At 33.1% G+C, this 13,973-nt stretch overlaps 1 protein-coding gene across 3 annotated transcripts in view; it reads right to left on the reverse strand.

Moving 5' to 3' along the window:
- The window catches only part of TTK (TTK protein kinase), a 68,141-nt gene that overhangs the window by 19,169 nt on the left and 34,999 nt on the right, over positions 1 to 13,973 (reverse strand). For all 3 annotated transcript variants that reach the window (XM_074333224.1, XM_019729569.3, XM_088795595.1), the window contains 9 exons: positions 12,100 to 12,322; positions 11,632 to 11,738; positions 9,161 to 9,301; positions 8,410 to 8,524; positions 8,171 to 8,243; positions 7,983 to 8,077; positions 6,534 to 6,618; positions 5,395 to 5,512; positions 1,751 to 1,899 (listed from right to left, as the gene is read on the reverse strand). In XM_074333224.1, coding sequence (XP_074189325.1) covers positions 1,751 to 1,899; positions 5,395 to 5,512; positions 6,534 to 6,618; positions 7,983 to 8,077; positions 8,171 to 8,243; positions 8,410 to 8,524; positions 9,161 to 9,301; positions 11,632 to 11,738; positions 12,100 to 12,322 — 1,106 coding nt within the window. The remainder of the gene's footprint in view (positions 1 to 1,750; positions 1,900 to 5,394; positions 5,513 to 6,533; positions 6,619 to 7,982; positions 8,078 to 8,170; positions 8,244 to 8,409; positions 8,525 to 9,160; positions 9,302 to 11,631; positions 11,739 to 12,099; positions 12,323 to 13,973) is intronic.

Genomic DNA, 13,973 nt, shown 5'->3' on the forward strand with positions numbered 1-13,973 from the left:
GAAGTGAAAGACCTGTATATTGAAAACTAAGACACTAATGAAAACAATTTCAGACAACTAAATGGAAAGATATTTCATGCTCATGGATTGGAAAAATTAATATTGTTAAAATGTCTGTGTACTGTTGGTGGGAATGTAAATTGGCAGCCACTATAAAAAATAGTATAGATTTTCTTCAAAAAATTAAAAACAGAACTACCATATGACCCAGCACTTCCACTTCTGGGCATTTATCTGAAAAAAATGAAAACACTAACGCAAAAGTTATATGCACCTTCCTTTATGTTCACTGCAGCATTATTTAAAATAGTCAAGATATGGAAACAACGTAAGTATCCATTGATGGATGTATGAACACACACATGCACACAATGGAATATTATTCAGCCTAAAGAATGAAATCTTGTCATTTGTGACAACGTGGATGGACCTTGAGGTCATTATGCTAAGTGAAATAGCCAGACAAAGACAAATGATGCATAGTACCACTAATATGTGAAATCTTAAAAAAAAAGAAAAGAAATAAAAAAAAAAAAAAGGAAAAAAAGCTTATAGATTGGTGTTTGCCAAAGGACGAGTGGGGGAGGGGAGCCATGGTCAAAAGGTTTAAGGTTGTCAAAAGGTCATCAATAAGTCAGGGGGATGTAATGTACAGCATGGCGACTATATTGTATTAATAATAATGCATGTATGAAAATTGCTAAGAGAATATATCTTAAATTCTCATTAAAAGACAAAAAAAAAATTTGTAGCTATGTACGGTGACAGACGTTAACTAGACTTACTGTGATCATTTCACAACATATACAAATACACACCTGAAACAAGTATGTTGTATTTCAATTATACATCAATAAAACAAAATACTTATTTTTCATAAGTGTATCTATATTCATGTTTATCATTGTTTTTAATATATTAACAAATATTTTTTAAATTTCTTGGTTTTATTTTCTAATACAGTAAACACAGATAAATATAATCTATGTAAATAAAAGCTCTTTCGGGGTTTCAATAATTAAGAGTGTAAAGGGAGTTCCAAGACCAAAATATTTGAGAACCAGTGAGTTAGAATATAACAAAAGAAAAAGTGAGGCTGTGGCCATGTATTAAAATAGGTTTGGCTCTCCAGTAGTCTACCAGATCATTCCTTCTGAAATGGCCCCTAACCACTGGGAATGATCATTCTACCTGCTATAAATTCATATAGATTGTCTAGTCTATATTTTTCTATTTTATCCATGAGGATAACAATAGAAAATTGTCAAATGCTTCGATATGCATTGTACTAGGTCAGAGATCAGCATGTTGTTTTCTATATAGAGAAAGACAGTAAACATTTTAGGCTTTGTAGACCAGACGGTCTCTGTTCTAACTACTCAATTCTGCTGTTACAGTTGGAAAGTAGCCAAAGACAGTAAGTAAATGAATGGGCATGGCTGTGTCACAAGAAAATATTATTTACACAGGCTGGGAACCAGATTTGACCCATAGGCTGTAGTTTGCTGACCCTTGCACCTGTCTACCAGCAATCCAGAAACACTATTGAAAATAGAACTCTGGTTGACATTACTCTTGCAGAACCTATGGCTGTTACTGATCATTGTTTTATAAATAATAAAAACAGCCCTTAAGTAACCTATTCCACTAAATATGGTGCATAAGGATTTAATAAAATAAGAAAACATTTAATGTGATCATCACATTATAAATAATGGCAATATTACACTTGAGGGGAAAAGAAAGTTACCTCTGTATCAACTGTTGGGGTTACCTCTGGAATCTGCCACTGATTTGAAGATGCTGCAGGATTCTGGTATACACATTCTGACTTTCTTTTAGACTGCCATTGTTTCTGGTTACTCTCTGGAACCTTTGGTTCTTGATGTTCTTTAGTTTCTGAAAGTGTTTTTGTTATTGTCATTAAAATGCAAGAATATTTGATAGTAACAAAATTAAACCTAACCAATAGAACCTGTTGCATACTGTGTTAGCATTTTACTCTTAAAAACAAAGAGAAACTAAAAACTTCAAACCAGTTATTGAAAATTTACTTTTATCATGTCAGTTTTACAAAGCTGCAATGCAGACATTTTCCTAAATTGTTTACTAGTTTTATAAGATACCATTCTGAATTTTTGTGGTCTTTACCAGAAAGTAAGTAAAGAAGTAAAAATTTAAAAAACATATATATGTCATAAATTCTTACTACTAAAAAGAAGATAATTCACCACTTTTCATAGACCTTTCCTTTTTTAACAAAAGAAATTTACCTTAAACTGGCCTGCTATTTAATTTCTTAAGGGTCTCCGAATAATATATTTACTCTTCTATGAATATCAATATTTCTAGCTTGATGATAAATGCAAAAATCCTAAACAAAATATTTGCAATTGATATACAAAAGGTATAACAAATTATGACCAAGTTAGGTATATTCCTAAATGGAAAGTTTGTTTAACATTTGAAAATCAATTTAATTTGCCATAACAGAACAGAGAAGAAAAATATATTAACTCAATAAACAGATAAAAGCATTTGCTAAAATTCAACAACCATTTACAAAAAAAGTAATGGTAATCTAGGTATAAAGCAAAACTCATGGTTTTGACACTTGATGAAAAGTACCTACAAAACTCTACAGCAATTATCATACACGAGTAAAACATTGAAAGCTTCCCTCTAAAAGATGGAAGGAGACAAGAATGCCACCTATCAACTCTTCTATTCATCATTATACTGAAGGTGTTAAGTGCACTATAGCAAAGAAAAGAAAGTTAAAAGGCTTGGAAGAAAAAAAATGTTACATTATTTTCAAACAACATGAAGGAATCCATAGGAAAATATTAGAAATAGTCAGTGAATTTAGCAATGTCACTGTATCAATGATCAATAACTAAAAAATCAGTTGTATTTTTACATACCAGCAACGAAGAAAGGTAAGAAAATTACTAGGATCCCACTCATTATCATAGCATCAAAAAACATCAAATATTTAGTAATAACTCTAGCAAAAGCAAAATTTCTACACAGAAAATGATTCCCTCAATAATGTTTTAAAGACTACTTGAATGAAGGAATATGCCAGGTTAGTGAAGTAGAAAACTTATCTGTTAAGATGTGAACTTGTGCCTTTAGATTGCAATCAAAATCCAATTTTAAAAAATGGAATCTGATAGATTCTAATATTTATATGGAAATCCAAAAGGCCTAGAATAGCTAAAATAGCCTTGAAGAAGAACAAAGTTGGAAGATTTACACAGATATGAAGAAACAAAGTTGGAAGATTTTTGGACAGATATAGACTTACTGCAGTAATTAAGACAGTACTGTATTAGCACAAAGATAGACAAGAAAAAACAAAAAAACTATGGGACAAAGAAGAATCTAAAAACAGGTATCACACACAGGATCACCTAATTTACAACAATTCAGTGAGAGAAAAGAGGGTCTTTTCAATAAATACTGCTGGATTCACTGGATACCCACATGGGGAAAAAATTTTGACACTCATCTTACATATATAAAAATATTAAATTGAGGTAGAATATAAGTCTAAATGGGAAATGATAAATCTTCTAAAATATATGTAAACATCTTTATGATCTTAGAGTAGGAAAAGATTTGTTTAAAGAAACAGAAAACACAAGAGAAAAAATGAATAAACTAAAATGCATGATAATTAAGAATTTCTTTTCATCAACTCTTTACCATAATGGGAGAAGTCACTTGTAATACAAATATCCAAAAAAACGATCTGTATCTAGACGATATAAATATCTCCTAAAAATCAACAAGAAAATGAAAGAAACCCCAACAGAAAAACTGGCAAGAAACTCCAAGTAGTTCACAAAAGGATATCCAAACGGCCAATAAACATACAAAATAAAAGTTCCACATCATTAGACATTGGGGAAATGTAAAATTAAAACCACCATGAGGTATCACTTAGCAGCATCAGAATGTCTAAAACTAAAAATCAACAATAAAACAACTGAGGATATAAAGCAAGAGTGACACAACTGCTGGTCAAAGGTAAACTGTCTGGCACTACCTACTGAAGATGAACATATGCACATTCTGTGACCCAACCCTACCCTCGAACACACTCCATAGGAATGCATATGAATGAAATATTCCTCCATTGCACTGTACCCTTATGATTTGGGCAGTTTTCTGATTGAAAGTTTTACTGTACAAAATATTACTGGCACAAGTCTTCATTTAAAAACAAATTATGTCAGATTAGTACTATTAACAAGCATATTCAGTAAAGATAATTTTTTAATCATACCATTTTTAATAGATCCCATGAAAATATAAAATATAAGTTTCCCCCAAATGCTAGGATTAAGAATCAATTCCCCATCAAAATAATGGCAAAAAAGACTATTGTAGGGGGACTCACCATCCCAGTTTGCCAGGGACTGAGGGCTTTCCTGAGACATGGGATTTTCAGGACTAGAACCAGGAAAGATCAGGATAAACCAAAATGAGTCTGGGGCAAGACCAGTTTTGTCTCAGTGCCCCTCCTCAGTCCAATTAAAAGAAAAAATTACATTCAATCTTTGTTTGGACAATGATCACCCAATTCGTGATCCTGTTCAAAAATCTTTAATGGTACTGTGACATCTAAAAGAATAAAACATTTAAGCCAGCCATTCCAAGTCTACAAGCCTTATCTCCCATTTTTATACTACGTGTGTTAGTTTCCAGCATAACTAGACTGTTTTTTGTTCCTTTTATTACACTCTTCCCTCCATCTGGAATACTCTATCACTGTATTCCTTCCTTTAAACCCTCATAATTCTTCATGTTCTTCTACTTCACAAAGTATTACCTTATTTCCCCTAACCCAAATTAGTTCCTCAAATTTCTCTCCTCCCTCTGAATTCTCATAGCATTTTATTTATGTGGTTCTTATGACACTTTCTACATTGTACCCAGCATTGTATTTAGAGCAGTGTATTTCCCACATTGGATGGTAACCTGCTTGGGACCCTGGCTCATTCATTTACATATCCTTAGGACACTTATCATAGTACTCCTATAGTGGAAAATCAAATGTTTGATCAAAGGAAAAGGAGAATTGTCATATAAACACAGATGCTGTGTCCTTTCCAGAAAGTATCTGTCAAGCCAATGGAGAAATGTCACTCAGATCCACTGCACTTTCCTTCCACTCTTCCTTTTATGCACCTTTTAGGCAAATAAACTTCCTTTGCTACAGAATTCAATACTTTTTATACATTCTATATATTTCAACTGAAATACAAGATAAAGGGACATAGACATAGCCATATATTGCAATTCTTAAGTAGCTGGTTAGCAACACAAGCAACAACGTGGTTTTCTTAATTAAAGAAGTAAGTCTGTAACTTTTGTCACTGTTACCTTCTAATTTTCTGAGACTTGATTCAATTTTATTCTTCACGGTTACTAAATCAGTAGTAAGTTCAGAACTCTTCTCATCTGACACCAGAGGTTCCTTGGAATTGATATTTTGAACAGACTATATGAAAAGAATAAGATTTTTAAGTCTCATACTAATTTGTCTTAGTGGTCAATACACTAAAGTCTTATCAATGTGAAAATATTACTAGGAAAATTATCTATTATAACTACACGTAGACTCACAAACTCCAATCAAAGATTAACTTCTTGAATTACTGACTAGGGCAAAGGGAATGGACATAACTATAAATATGGCCAACTTGCTTTCAATGGGGAATTTAATCAGTTGCTAAAATATGTTCACTTAACAAGCGAGGTTAGAAAATTTGAATCCAACATACAACACGCCTCATTATTTTGTTACTATGATTATATTTTATCACCAAAATAATAGCATTAGTCAAAATCAAGATTTGTGTAAGTCTAAAACAGTAGTTATTCTAAATCCAGAAAGTAAAATTTTAATACAACTATGCACTATTCTAAGGTAGTTGTGATTAGTTAAAATTATTTTAAAGACTGGACCATGAAAGAAAGGAATGATAAAGAACATAAACTTGAAAATATACACATTGTGATGGCAGGGGACTAACTCAAGTCCAACAATAGTATAATCCCTAAAAATCAGTGCACCAGTGACTACAACTGTTTCTTGTCTTTGAAGTTCACACAAAGTTGCTCTGCCATCTCAGAATATCAGACTAAGCCCTCACCTCTACCATTCACAATTTATTTTCTCATTTGTTTCTAAGATGCCCTGCTAAGATCATATGATTAAACACCCCAGGAAACTGAAGCTGTTCCCAACCCCAGCCCAACGAATCTGCTTAAAAAATGCATACTAAGTGTTACTTCAGTTATCCCAGGAGATGGGTGATCTTTGCTCTACCACCTGAATCTCAGAAAAACAGTTTAGGACTTCTGTACACCTTCCCATTAGTGGTCCTCTATCTTTTGGGGCTTCAGGATAGATATTTAACAGATATTGTATAAACTATGAGTCCCTTCCGCAGAAAAGGCTCCATGGACCCTGGATCAGGAACCCTTGCTCCATAAAAAGATTTAAAAAGTATAAATACCTTTAAATTTCTCAATTCATAGGAATCATTTCCACTTGATTTAGATCCAGGCACAATCTCTCGGCATTCTGATCTAGAGGTCTGTCTATTACCCACAAAACAAAATAATTTTAATGTTTAATTCGAAATTAATCTTTTCAATGTATTATTGTTTTCCATTTTAAAGTTGGCTTTTCAACAATACACACGCTTTTTAATTGGAAAAATCTCTTAAAAAGAATATTTTTAAAATAGCATGATTGTAGTAATATGTGATTAGGTACTGAGCAATGACAAAAGTGATAAAGATGAGTAGTAGGTGACTGCCTACTTCATTACATAGTTTTACATAAATTACATAATAACAGTTGGGATTAAGGTATGACTGTGGGAAAGAAGAAGGGAACAACAGTATGTAGGTGAAACTACACTTCAGGTCACAAATAGCTTATGGACAAGAACTAGAGTATAACCCTTCCGCGGGCCTCCACAATGCCTGGCACACACTGTCATAACAAGCAAGAAAATGACTGGTTTATTTTTGTTTTTATTTTCTTGGAGTGTGAGAAAGTCTCCTTTATTCTTCAGCTAGATAATTGAAATGAAGATGACAAGGTAAAAGTCCTCTCATAACACTTTAGAACTTAACCTTGACAACCAAAATGCTCTTTTCATATCAATGCTTAGTTGAGCCCTAAGTATAACAGGAATTTAAGTGTAGGAGACACCAACTAAAAACAATCAGTTGTATTTTCTAAAGTTTACTTGCCAAGTGGTTCTCTGGAATCCAAGGAGATTTTTCCAATAGAAATTATGTTATATAGTGATTAGTTACGAATAGGCCAGAAAAACTCCCTTAGCTAAGCTAGAAAACTAGATTCCCATTTCTTTTAAGGGAATAAGCACCCAAGTTGAAGGAAGGAAAAGACACCAGATGTGATAAACAATACTGTATCTCTACTGACTGCCCCACTTCTTGATGCCCTAGCTTCTTAAGCAAACTAATGAATTAATCACCTTTCACACTGATAACCACTCTTTTCCTTGAATAAGCTGGAAAAGAAATCATTCCTAGACCCCTCTGCACCCCGGCTATGAAGCCTTCTATGTACACACTAAGAAGAGATTCTTACAAGAGAGGCTACCTACCAAGTGAGGAATGTTCAAACAACAGGAGTTTGGGGATGTCTGCAATCTTTTAAGCTTCAGGTTGACTTAGTATTTTTCCCTCCGTATTTCCTATTTTTTAATAGTTCCTTTAATGAATACTTTTAATGATTGAAAAGCAAAATAAAGTCCTATTCCCCCATTCATTCCTTTGTCCCTCACAACATTGAGAGGCTCAGTAACCTTCAATACTAAATAAAAATTTAATCATAAGTACTATCATACATTGAAAGAGCTTAAGACCATTCTGTTACCAATCTTCAAAAGCTGAAAGCAAATTAAAAAATTAAAACCCAAACATACCTTTTCGTAAAACTTGGCACAGCTGAACCACCAGTCTCCTCATGAGAATCTGGACTATTTAGAAGGTTAACTGGAACTCTTCCGAATGGGCATGACTGAAAATGTTAGAAAGGTTAAGTAACCAACTAGGAAATAAACAAAGACCTCACCACTACCACCTTAATCAAAGTAGATTAAAACTGACTTACCCGTTTAGCTTTGCTTGTTTGTTTTAAGGGATTTCGATGACTTATCTCTGCATCTTGAGGGGGCACATTTTCTCTAAACAGAAAGAAAATATCCCCAATGTTTACAACAATAATATTAACATATGTATTTCCATTAACTGCTAAACACTGTTACCACTATTACATGAACATATACATGTAAATGTATCGATAATATAAATGCATGATGAGTATTTAAAAAACTGGTTCAGTCTCCTCACCCATACAAAAACCTTGCTTTCGTAGTCTGTCCTCTGGAATCACAACTGACACTCTTTTTCTGTAAATGTCCAAGTGAATTGGGGAATGATTCTTGGGCAGTTAATACTGTAGATGCTGTAAAAAATAATTGCAATTGTGATTAAATGTGTAAAGACATAAAAAAATACGCAAAAAAGTAATCTCACAAATAAGACTATTTAAAAAACCAATTCACAGATCTGTCCCTAAATAAGATACGCAGACATGAAGATGTTCAAGATAATTCTCTACACTTCATAAGTGTTTCATAATCACATAACTGTTTCCCCAGAGTAAAGGCACATGCCCTATTTCTACAAGCAAAAAGTGATTCTCCTGATCCAGTTGTGTGTGTGTTTTTTTTAACTTATTGAGGTGACAATGGTTAGTTAAAATTGCATAGGTTTCAAGTATACAATTCTATAATACATCATCTATATATCACAGTGTGTGTTCACCACCCATAGTCAGTTCCCCTTCCGTCACCATATATTTGACCCATTTATCCAGTTGTTTTTAATGTGCTACCAGTGAGAGTTTGATCAACAACAAAATATCCAATGCGTAGTAAAAACTTTATTAGTTCCAAATGTCTCTTCTCCTTTAAATCTGAAATTTAAACTTAGATCTTGACCATTCTACATAAAACACATTTTTCTATAAAATATTATCGTGAATCTTTTTATAGGCAATCTACCCCAGAAAAGTATTAGCACGCATTAATACATTTACCTGATAAACTCTTTTCCTCCTCCGAAAGCAGCTGCTTTTTTTGGAGGTTTAAATTCTGAATGGCAATTTCCAGCATTTGCAGTGGCACTGCTCCACATTCTACAGCTTTATGAAGAAGTTGTTTACTTTTTTTGAAATTACCTAACAAAGTAAAAAAGTAATTGTCATTTTAATGCAGCAATCTTCACTCTCCAGATCCTTATTCATCAGGACCTGGGAAAAATTTTTTTAAAGCTTTAGGCAAAAATATGCATTCCATGGCTCAGGTGCTTTATTTCATAAGCAAATAAGTAACCTCATCTCTGATAAATAATTCATGTCAAATAGTTTACTTCTGTAATATGTAATTGATGTAACTATGCATTAGTATATCACCACTGACTATTTTCAGAAGTAAAAGAAGTGTAACAAAGTAGTTACAAACTGGGGACAGCAAAGGCCAACAAAAACACTCAGGAACCTCAGGGAATTTAGTAAAAGGAAAAACTAAGCCCTAGATGTTGTAATAGTCCCATGAGCATCAATCTGTTACAATGTATATAATAATTGTCATTCGTGTCATTTAGTCATTAAGGTTGACATCTTTTGCTACAGGGAACCCTCCATCAAAAGTATTGTTTTAAAAAAAAGTAATGATAAAGATTAATCTTTAGCTATCAGACTTAGCAACACCACCCGAGAAATGCAAAAATAACTACAATTACCTTTTTGACTACAGATAAACTACCAAAGTTTATTTCAACTGCAAACTTACCCAATATATTTAGCCCAGTATCATGTTTATAAATAGTAAATGTGCACATCATGTAGTATATTATAGAATATGTTCAGCATTTATGGGAGCCACTGAGCTATGCTATCAAAGTACTTGGCACTTAGGGTATAAAGATGATTAAGAGATAGCCTCCAGTTTCGGACAGTTTACAATTTTTAAGACTATAAATATTCTTGATAGTGATTAAGTGTACATTTATTGAGAGTAGTGATAGAATTTCATGTACTGACCATTTTAGGACAGCAAACAAAGAAAGGCTTAGATATGAACCAGGAACTAGAAAGCTTATAGACCCCTTTGAGAATCTGATAAAAACTATGGAATGTCCTCCACTCCTATAAAAATATACATACACACAAAACTGCACATAAGATTTCAGAGATGTTGCATATTTCCTGAAAGCCTGTTTATCAAACCTGTTCAAAATAATCATAATTTTGATCTTGAGGCTACTACTACATTGCAGTGGTACAGATAAAGTACATTTCTTTTTTACAGGTCACAATTTGAGATTTTCAATATTTTCAACATTTATGTGTTCTAAAGATATGAAGTTTATAGTTGCTGTTCATAGGCCATTAATACCTCAAAAAATTTCTTAAGTAGAATGAAGGAAAAATAGAGGATCTTAAAGGCCTGGCCAAACTTACTTTAACAAGCAAGAAGGAGGAATCAATTTTCCTAGGCAGGAAAGGGACGATTTTTTAACAAGTCACCTGATAGTGCATGACAGTGCACAGGATATAGATTAGAGATGGGTCGGGTAACTAAGACTCAGAAATCATCTGTAAAGTTCAGGGTTCTCGGATCTCTTCCTGAGTTTGTACAATGCGTTTCTCCAATCTCAATCCTTGAGAATCCTCTCCACTGACTGAGTCCTGCTTTGGGCACCATCATGGGGATTCTGGCTGAGCCAAATCAATAATGGTAATGTCTGTATCTGGTGGTAAATGGGATCAGGGATAGAGCAGAAGCAAGGCTGAGGGAAAATAGAACACATAGCCAAGAGAGTAGACTGAGGGTGGACCAGAGGCCCCAGAAAATGAGAAAAAGAGAAAAGACTATGATTGGCCAGGCTAAAAATGTGGGAAAAAACTGGTCCTATCCAAAAGTTCATACTACAAAGAATCAGGTAAGCAAGAAATAAAAGCTCCTACAAGTTTTCTTTCTTCCTTCCCTTCCTTCCCTTCCTTCCCTTCCTTCCCTTCCTCCCTCCCTCCCTCCCTCCCTCCCTCCCTCCCTCCCTCCCTTCCTTCCTTTAAAAAGGGGAACAACCAATTAATGTTACAATTATATTTTGATGTGTATTTCGGTGCTATGAAATGCTCCGAAGCTATAGCATAAGAAAAGCTTACCTAAGCTCTAGCTTAAATATCTTATATCCTTATCCCACAAATACTCAGTAAAGAAGCCACTTTCTTTTTGACTTTTCCTGAATCTAAGCACAAACACCACGTTCATACATATTTCCTGAGGTTACCCCTTACAAGTGGAAGAGCTAGTACAACAAATATTCTCTGCATTTATATTTAGGTGGGATTCTTCCCTGACCCCACCCTCCACTTCCCGTCTCCTCTGATCAACTTTTATGCCTTTTGCCTCGGATTCCTACTTCATATCTATGATTTAATTAGAATATAAGTTATAATAGGAAGTTATCCTTCACTTAAAATTTGGACTTGATATTTCAAATTACCTTGTGATAGTTCAAATTGTGCAAAAGATACATGCACAAAAGCAAATTTCTTGCAGTTTGCTCTGGCCATTTGAAAGTAGTCACGTGCATCATCAGGCTCTTGAATACTGTAATAAAGATTTTAGAGTCAAATTTTAAGAAAAAGGACACAGCTAAACTAAGCTTGATAATTCCTCATCTATTTTCCAAAAAACATGGGGTATTTTTTTTTCTGTATATAAAATTAAACACTAATAAGATATTTTTAAAAACCTTTTTAGGCTGAGTCAGGAATAGGAAGCTTGTGGAAATATGTATCATAAAGAGAATTAACATTATTCACTTGAGAATTATAAGCAAAAGGATTTGCGCAAAAAATGTTTACTTTCTTGTAAGTAATCCTGACATGTTCTCAGTTTACCTTTTTGTAACGTAGTTACGTATTATGTGATGTAGTTAGTTAAATGGAGTTAAAATGCTAATACTTACGCTTTTAATTCAGCAAATCTCACTTGAATTCGAGCAAAACTCTCATTTTGGCCATATTTATCTGGAGGAAGGGCTTCAATTGCTTGACTATAACGACCAATCAATTTATTTAAAAGAGCATCATTTAGGGGGACACTGTTTTTCTCTAGCTTGACCAAGAAATTCAACCAGTCCTCTGGGTTGTTCGCCATCATTATAATTTGGTTAACAGTTCCCGAATTATCTGAATAAAAGAAACAAATATGCCATAATAAAGGGAAGAAAAACATGAAAACAAACATCAAATTGAATTTTTCCTATAAATTAGTTATACTCTCAATGTACTTAAACCCCTTAAAATACTTTTTAAAAACTTTAACAATTTGTGTAAATGTAAGCAACTCCTTTACTGCATATATATCATTTATGAGGGTAAATTTTACCCAAAAGGCTATATATTTTTAAGGAAAAAGATGGAAATAAATGCTTTTTATAAATACGTTTAATAAAACATATATAGTCTTAAGAAAATTTTATGCTGTAATAGCATAATTCTATTTCAGTATTCTAACTATTCAAAGGAAACTTAAGCCTCTCCCATCACCACCTGTACCAAATTCCTTAGAAAATTCATTAATAAGTTATTCATTAGAAACTTAGAAACTTATAATCCCAGTCCTATCATAACCTTTTTTAATCCAACATTATCTCCATATAACTCAAACTTATAAACCAACCAACCAAAATCAGTTTACAAAAGATAAGCAACTGATATGGTCATTTTCTTTTCCCTCCAAGTTACCCAAGTTTCCCTGTAATTTTCACATTGTGATTTATTTTTTACTTTCTTTAGTGTTAAGTGTTTTTAAAAAAACAACTTGAATTAATGTCGGTCTCCTATATACGGTATTTTAGTCATTACTAAACATTATTAAATTCCTCCTTCTCAGAGAAACTATCATTCCTTCCATTGGTTTCAGCTACCTTCGGTAAGGACTAAATCCTTACTTTTGTAAACAAAATTACTGTTTCTACTTTCTACTAAAACATAGCACATTCATAATTTTGCTTTTTTATTTTACATTTAATCTGGTCTGATCTTAACTTCATTTTCCAGTTTTATATCCCATTGCTTTCCTAACAAATTAATCTGCAGTGTCTAACAAAGTCTTCACAGATCTATTCCTCGTGCCTCTGAGTACTCCTTTCTCCCTCTACTCAACACTTAAAGCATTGTGTCTTTATTGTGCTAGTATCCCTTTGTCAAATACATTATAATGTAACACAGTGGATTCTTAAATGCTTCTCATTTAGAAACCATGATTTTAAGCATCTTTGAATCTTCCTCAATACTTAATCTAATAGAATTAGATATAATTAATCCATCTAATATAGTCAATCTAATATAATAATCCTAATTATCAATATATGTTAGGTATTTACAGCTTTGAGTGAGCTAAGGATTTCAAATAAGGATCCATCTACCTTAGTATACAAGCTTTTTTAAGCGTTAAATACACATAACAAAGTATGGTGGTACTCAAGAATGTGCTTAACCAGAAAATAATTAGTTTGTGGGATGTTTTAAATGAATATGATCTGCCATTATGACTAGATTACAGGTTCTTCCATTTATTTTCAATTCCTCATCCGTTTAATGCTTATACAGATATGACAAACTTATCCAAAGGTCATCTTTCAAATAACCATAACAATCTGAAATATAGTAAAGATTTAGGCTTCTGAGCTAATAGTTTTCATAAAGGTTAAGTATTAAAATTTGAGCATTTTCACCCATTCATCATTCAATAAATATTTAAGTGCCTACCATATGCCAGGTACCATTATCAGCTGTGTAGATATAACAAAACAGATAAAAACTATGCTCTCATGGA

This window comes from Rhinolophus sinicus, chromosome 2, assembly GCF_057876585.1.
Source record: "Rhinolophus sinicus isolate RSI-liver-muscle chromosome 2, RSI-T2T, whole genome shotgun sequence".
Taxonomy (NCBI): domain Eukaryota; kingdom Metazoa; phylum Chordata; class Mammalia; order Chiroptera; family Rhinolophidae; genus Rhinolophus; species Rhinolophus sinicus.